Source organism: Syngnathoides biaculeatus, chromosome 1, assembly GCF_019802595.1.
Source record: "Syngnathoides biaculeatus isolate LvHL_M chromosome 1, ASM1980259v1, whole genome shotgun sequence".
Taxonomy (NCBI): Eukaryota; Metazoa; Chordata; class Actinopteri; order Syngnathiformes; family Syngnathidae; genus Syngnathoides; species Syngnathoides biaculeatus.
The window spans coordinates 8916870-8924957 of record NC_084640.1 but is presented as its reverse complement, the minus strand read 5'-3'; the positions used below and the strand labels follow the sequence as shown (position 1 = coordinate 8924957).

General features: G+C 41.7%; 1 protein-coding gene across 1 annotated transcript; it reads right to left on the bottom strand.

The window, feature by feature from the left end:
• Positions 1-301: 301 nt before the first annotated feature.
• Positions 302-8078, bottom strand: zgc:63863 (uncharacterized protein LOC393372 homolog). The gene is made up of 11 exons (XM_061814347.1): positions 7940-8078; positions 7769-7854; positions 6976-7030; positions 6602-6732; positions 6453-6533; positions 6179-6365; positions 6000-6101; positions 4059-4200; positions 3724-3908; positions 3075-3184; positions 302-2748 (listed from the first exon to the last, which is right to left on the bottom strand). Exons 2-11 carry the CDS (start codon positions 7821-7823, stop codon positions 2570-2572), a joined length of 1227 nt encoding a protein of 408 aa, XP_061670331.1. The 5' UTR covers positions 7824-7854; positions 7940-8078; the 3' UTR covers positions 302-2569.
• Positions 8079-8088: the final 10 nt, after the last annotated feature.

Genomic DNA, 8088 nt, shown 5'->3' with positions numbered 1-8088 from the left:
TTGATCTTCAGTCAAGAGAAGTTAAAAAATATATATATTGCGTCATCAGGTGGCCAGAATGTTTTTGTATAAATTGTTAACACATTTAGTTTTGTAATTTGGCTACAACACCTGTGGTACACATCATACCTAAAAAAAATATATTTTTTTAATGTAATGCTTTCTGCACAATTTTTTCATTATAGTTATTTCTGTACAAGTACATTTTGTATGAAATTTCACACCATATGAAGTGTTTTTGATTTCTTTTTTTTTTTAATGAACCAAATAGAGGACAGCAAACAAGAAATACCACCAATGAATTTATTCACTGCTTTATACAAGGGCAAAACTCAATTTCACAGGGTATTCAGAACTTAACATCATTACTTTGGAATATAGTGATAAATATTTAAATATATATATCTGTAAAACACTTGTTTAAAGCATGTTGGAGGTACGAGTGAAAAGTTTGAACACCCCTCCTCGATTGCATGGGCACATAAGCACACCTTAAAAACCATTGTCTATTTATTTTGGATTAATTTTCATTTTTACTGACCTCAAAGAGTCATGACGACGCAAAAAAAAAAAAAAAAAAAATCAGGCAGTTGGATTTCAAACAAATGTCTGTAACATAAAGAGCACCAACACAGCTACAAAACAAAAAGCAGGAAAGAGACGGGCCGATTTATCGAGTGGCGAATTAAAGCTATAAACAATAAAATTCCCTGCGATCTTTCTATTGCGAGAAAAGCGGCCAACCAACCAACGAGCTAAATGAGTGACTGAAAGATGGGATTTTGAACTACTCAAACTCAGCAACTCCAGAGATCACATCAACCACTCGCGCAGTAAGATATTTTCAGCAGACATCGAAGCACATTGTAATTAGCATTGTTTTTAGCATTAGCATTCCAGATGCCAGCTGGCAACATTTAAGTAGGCACGTTAGCTACAAGATGTAAGTCGCCGAAATGTTTCGTTCAGTTGTCAGCACACATTGAAGAATGTTGTTTACATCTTGATTTGTTTTGACAGTAGGCAAAATTTTGAAGCGCTGACTTGTGACATGTACACAACTGCCTTGCAACAGAGCGTCAGAACGAGAGAGGCAGAAATGTGGTCTTGATTTATTTTGCCAGCAACAATTTCAAAATGTGCCGTTTACATCGGCGTCCTGTCGGTGTAAATTGCAAGTAAACCAGCAAGACGCTAACCTCACATTACGAAAGGTGTCTCTCTGTTTCAAGATTTTTTTTTTTTTTTTTAAATTCTGAGTCCGCTGAAGCCCAAAATGTAGGCAGCTTGATTTATTTTGATTGTCGACAAGTTTAAAAAGGCACGCTAGCGACAACTACAGGTCTTAAGTAGAATAGCAAGACGCTAACCTCACATAATGAAGTGTGTCGAGCTGAGGTTTTGGAGTACACAGAAGCCCGAAATGTTGTCTTGGTTTATTTGTTTTGACAGTTGTCAGTAGTTTGAAAGGCCCTTTAGCGACACCTCCATGACCGAAGTAAAATTACGATTGTCAGCAGTTTCTTTGCGATTAGCACGCATCAAAGCACATTGTTGCTCGCATTATTTTTATCATTTGCATTCCAAGTCTGCAGATGGGGAAAAAAGTCCTCTTGATTAGTTTTGGCAACCAGCGATCATTCAAAAAGGCACGTTAGCAACACCTACAGGCCTTAAGTGAAACTAAAAGTAGCTAGTTTCTGGAATCTATTCGGTGAAACCCCGAGATAGTCGGCCGAACGACACTTAACGTTTGCAGCTAACCATTAGCATGACGGCCATTCCGGGCCAAGGGAGGCAAAGTCTGTGCTGTGCGAACTTGCGCTCACAGATGCAGTCGGCGCGCATGAGTAAAAAGCTGATAAATATTGCAGCGCCGAAGACGCCGGCGAACGGCGCAGACGTTGCCGGGGAAAACGCTACATTGCCAACGCACACCCATTCATCTGTATTATTAATATTCCAATTTGGGGTTCTACAACAATTAGATTCTTTGTAAGTTCCTTTGACAGGTTACTTTTACTAATGAATAAATAAATTAATCATAGTTTTCTTCGCATTGCATGTAATAAAACAGCCACATGTTTCTGCTGTATTTGGATTTTGGACAGAATCCTGCTGAATATTTCAAGAACATTAAGAGCTTCCTATATTTATTCAGGGGGTGGGGGCTCAATGGTCTGATAATGTAAAAACCTTTGAACAGAAACTTGTGGGGGAAAAAAAAACTCATTACAAGGCATGTGCACAGTGTAATAAGTAATTGCACAACCCCTTTTTTCATTTAGTCTCTTCGAGAAGTTTTCAACTGTTAAATTACTTCATTCATTTGGCCAGGGGCACTTTTTGGTTCTGAGAAATTCCTCCAAGCACACGAATGAAGGAACAAAAAAAAAAAAAAGAGATAGCATATGAATCACACACATAAAACAAAGATGTGTTAAATGGCAAACACATCCGTGTGATTTTGCACTATAAAAACACTAATGGCTGACAACAGTACTTGAAAGGTACTTCCTCCTCAGATGCAAGTTTTGAGCCATGGCAGCGAGGCCGAAGATGAAGCCCATCAGAAGAGCTGCAGCAAGGCGTCAGGCGCCCACTCCATGGCAGTCTGCGCCACGGCGAAAATAGCCGCCCCAAGCGTGGCCGACAACCCCCACACCGCCATCTTCACCATCTTGTTGCCCTTCCCCGACCACTGGCCTCTGTTCGCGGGCAACGCCACGTCCGGGCCCGAGTGACGAGCTGCGGTGATCACAGAACGAGGGTGAGGACGAGGAGGGGCTTCATTCCGGAGATGGTTTCAAGTATGTGATTGATTTTCATAAAGGAACTTTTGAATGCTTTCCCCTCAAATGCTTGGATGGACATTTCGGTTAAATTTGAGCATTTCATCTCCGTTTCAAGGTAAACGCTCGCTGTTGATGAAGGCCATTTATTTTTCAAGGTTTCAATTTAGCATGACCCATGACATCCAACATCAGTTTACTTTTTTTTTGGTTGTTCTCTCGTACTACATAAGACAACGCCGACTGTAATGGGGAGACCCTCAGAAACGCCACTACTATTACCTGGTCTTGAAGCGGCGGAGGCCTGAGCCTTGGTGAGACGCTGGAGAACAGAGTCCGGCCTCTGGTGGAGTGTTGAGAGCTGAAAGGCCTTGAAGGTGCTTATGGACAAGCTGAATCACAACAACAAGAAACCTGAGTCAAAAAAGCGTGACATACAGTGTACTTCATTTCCTGTTGTGATGAGTGACTTTCACACCACCTGTAAAAAGTAGCATTCTTCCACCCAATTATTTTTTTCGGTGCTTCAATTCTGTATTAAAGTCACCTCCAGGGAACGGCGGGGAAACACTGTAATTTTCTGTCTTCTGCAGTAGGAGCCTTAATAGAAGCAGGACTGCACCTGAGTGGAAGGCCATTCTATTAATCCTGAGACCGAATCTGAACTTTAACCCCTGACGCTCAGTGATGCTGCCCTGGTGGGTTTTTATGGCTCTATTACTACCTCAGATTACGGAAAATTCCTCAATTCACTGCCATTTGGCATTTACAGGCAGTGTGAAAGGGGCTAGAGCTGTAAGAGCTGGGATTGAGACATCACGGCCAACATCCAACAAAGCTCCGATCCTTCCTCTGATGTTCTTAGATTGATTTTGGTCAGCTCTCTAAGTCAAAGGCTGAGGTTAGTTAGTCGGGCTGCTCCCGTCTTCACCTTTTACGAGAATGCAGCGCCGCCCGCTTAGCCAGGAAGGCGGGAGGGTAGCGGTTGAACAGGTCTTGGGACCGGCTGATCAGGAGCTCGTAAGGGAGATCCCGAGGGACGCGGGAGAGGAGTTGGTGCACCATCGCCATGTCACATTCAGTCTGCTTCACCTCCTGCTCTCTGTGCAACACGATCTGGTGGAAAGACATGGATCACATGCTGGACATTTGTGTGAGCAACACAAGAAAAAAAAAAAATACTTTTTGCTTTTACTTTGAGCCTCTTTCTGCTCATTTATCATTTCCCCCCTCGTCACACGAAGGCCGCAGTTGACGTCGACTTACGGTAGCAGCGAGGTAGATGGGCATCATTGGGTGTGAGGCCAAGAAAAAGTCGTACAGTCTCAGTGTGTGTTTGAACTCGGACAGGACGTGGCCATACCACGTGATAAGCCAGGACAGCGCAAAGATGGTTCCCACCTCCGCTCTAAAGAAGGACATCAAAATGTGAACTGTAAGGGAGACTTGGAAACTCCACTTCGAGATGATCGCCAAAACTCTGACGCCATCGCCTCACTTCCGGGTATGAATCCGTTGGACCTTTTTATGTCATGCTATGATACCACTTACCCTGAATTAGATGTTGATCAGAAACAAATTCTTTGTTTTTAAACATACTTTTTGGAGATACAAGGATTCTGCTCGATGCAAGCGATATGTTCTTGCAATTTGAGCACATTTTGGTGAATTACCACATCGCAGTTGGTGAAAGTCAAGAGTCCAAAATGGCTGCTTAAAATCAAAATGGTCAACTTCCAGTTTAATTTTAGGTCTTAACACTTTTTTTGTGTATCCTTTCATGATTAACAACATTTTGAGACTCGCATTGGGCGCTACCTCTTTCCCAACTTCCCAGGAGCTTTGACGGGGCCTTTTTTTTCGTGCTACAGCCGCAAAATAATCATTTGACAGTGTTGGTGAAAAAAAAATACATTAAAAAAAAAATAGGATGCCTGCTTCTGATTGGATTCATTCGGAGGAATTCCCATGTGAGAGTTTATCAGTATATGAGCCTTGGAATTTGTTCAAAATGGCTCATTAAAATCAAAATAGAATAATACTCATCAGTACTACACATTTTTAAAAAGTGGTACACTTGGACAGGCGTTTGCCATTCAAAGGACAGTACTTGGATGCACTCTTCTTCTTTGGGCTTGTCCCGTTAGGGGTTGCCACAGTGTGTCATCTTTTTCCATCTAAGCCTATCTCGTGCATCCTCCTCTCTAACGCCCACTGTCTGTCCTCATGTCCTCCCTCACAACAACCATCCACCTTTTCTTTGGTCTTCCTCTCGCCCTTCTACCTGGCAGCTCCATCCTCAGCACCCTACCACCAATATACTCACTCTCTCGCCTCTGAACATGCCCAAACCATCGAAGACTGCTCCCTCAAACCTTGTCTCCAAAACATCCAACTTTGGCTGTCCTTCTAATGAGCTCATTTCTAATTCTATCCAACCTGTTCAAACCAAGCCAGAACATCAGCATCTCCATTTCTGCTACCTCAAGTTCTGCTTCCTGTTGTTTGTACTTGGACGCCCTCTGGTGGGGTTTAAAAAAAAAAAAAAAAACACCATCTCTCTGGTTTTACCCAGAATTGACAAGGCTAGATCGACAATTCACAACCAGTATTCCAAGTCACATCTTTAATGTTTTTAAAAATATTTATTCTGTAAAAATAATGTATCTTTCTTCATCTATATATGCTAATAACGTATATAGTGGCAGGCCAAACAGTTAAATCGTTTTCCACTAAATAGCAGATGGTAACTAACAACTAATGTGTGTATCATCCTGTTGCCACTTATATAGCGGAATAAATCATTTCCCACTTAAGTACATTTATGAGAAAACAGACAGGAATGTCATCATTTCAGTGTATTGAACTGTGTAGCCTTGGTGTGACATGTTTGACGGTGTTACGTGAGATTTTTCTAATGTAAATACAGTTTGTGCCTGGACTAGTTTGCTTGCCCACCCTCTTTTTGCAAGGCTTTTCCACTTCCACTTCCTCCCACATCCCCAACACATACATGGCAGGTTAATTAAAAAGTCAAACTGTCCATAAGTGTCAATGTTGAGTGTGACTGTCTATTTATTGATATCTGTCCTACGACCAATCCAGGGCATGCCCAACCTCTAACCAAAGCCAGCTGAGGTAGAATCCAGTTTACCTGTAACCCGAATGAGGAGAAGTGCTGTAAAAACGTTAATCACAGACATGTACCTCATCATGAAGTCGTGCAGTTCTTTGTCAACTTCTTCCAATAAAGGCATGAGGTAGTTTAAAATATGTTTGGTGCTGTTCATTGTTGGATCCATAAAATCCCTGCAAAGATAAATAGATGGAAATAAAATGTTTGGGTTTCTTTTTATATTTACACTATATAAAGTACTGTACTATACCTGAGATGATATTTCGATAACGTGTGCATCATGGCGATGGCCATCCGTTCCCCGACGACCAGCAGCAGCGTGACGGCCACGTCATGGTAGCCCTGGTAGTAGTTGAGCTGCGGGTTGCACCTCAGAACCTCCAGGATGATGTCCACAAGCTGCTCCTGGAGTACAGCCCGCTCTGCAGACGGCATTGCTAAGAGAGAAGATGTGCGACGAGAAATGATGACATAAAAACCTACCATACAGTTTTCATCCAGTAAGCGCTGTAATGCAGACGGACCATTGGGAAAGCGCCGCATAGATCTACTGACATCCAGGACCACCTGGTTGTAGTCCTTGTGGGTCTCCCGTCCATCTCTTCCTGCAATTTATCTTGGATTATGCATCTTTAACCCCCTAAATAGTACCCTACTTCAATTCGGTACTAACCGGGTTTATATGGAAGCTCGTAAATGTTGATGTTGAGCAGCTTGGGCCACACTTTCCTGCGAAGTTCATTTGTAAGCAGTCCTCCCTTACTGGCCGCAGCGCTCCGCAGGGTCTCAATGTCCACTGGATCACTGAGCAATTAAATGTATAGAAATGTATAGAAATAATTATGTCCATGTGAAACCTACAGTACACACAGTACAGTGATTGAATTTTTTGCCTCTTTGGGCACTCTCATATCAGTGTGCAATGAGAGATCATCAGTTGGGCAACAGGAAACTAACTGGGCTGAAAATGTAAACAATAATGTAGCTTTTATATGTTTTGGGGCAATCAGTCTTGCAAGATTAAATGAAATGCCATTAATGTTGTACCTGTTTAATGCCTGGTGGATCTCGACTAACTTCTGCTTCCTCCCACAATCCACTACTGTGATGGGAACAATGACATAAAAAAGATGTTTATTAGGACCGTGACTGCATCTGCAACAATTGCACACATTCACAGTTGTTATCTTGGAAAATTTAACGGGAGATTTGATGGCCTTTTCTTGTTATTTAGATCCCAAAAGGTCCATTTTTGGGTGAACAACAATTTAAAATAATGATAATAATAATCAAATGAGGACTGCAGCACCAATCAAGCAAACAATCCAGTTGCCCATAAATATAACTTTTAGATTATTTTGCTAATCTAGGGTAATGTAGCAGAAGTATGCATTTATAGTGTTTTCATTTGTATTTGGATTACGAGTGTATCAGCAGTTACATTTTTTTCCGACTCTTTCATCATCTTACTCTTTCTAATCTATGCCATGACATTTCCTTGTGTAAGAATAAAGTAATTTCTAAGAAATCTTTCCCCTGTAAAGAGTTTCTGAATCTCCCCAAAAGGAAAAAAAAAAAAAAAAAAAGCTCTGATTTCGGCCATTTTTATTCAGCACTAATTCAATTTTGAGCGATAAAACTGAGCCGTGTGTTTGGCTGATGCCATTGTGCCACGCAGGCAACATTTTCAAGCCTGAGCTTCGGTGAGTTACGAAGAATGCAAGTGTAACCACCCAAGAGAACGTGAGTGGGTGGAGAAAAGAAGAATTTGACAGTATCATTCTTTCATTCTTTGTGTTCAAGTTTGACATTCTTCGGGTAAACAGTTGGCTCGACTTACCTTTTGTGACAGGTACATTCGGACCGTTGAGTTTCTTTCGCTTGAGCTTTTTCATTTCCTTTTAAAGTCTCATCAAACAAACGAGTCTGCAGTGTGTCACGGGGCACATGAAAGAACATTTAACAGCTAAAAAAAAAGACAAATGATTTATAACATCAAAGACTGCCTTGCCTGACAGACAGCTGTCCTCTGAGTGAGACAACCTAACAGTACATCCATTTCGCTATAACCATTGGTCAAAATTAGAACGTGACTAAAAAGTCGAAGGCGATTGGGTGATTGGACGCTGGTGCCACGTCAGGCAAACTTGTTTGTAGTTC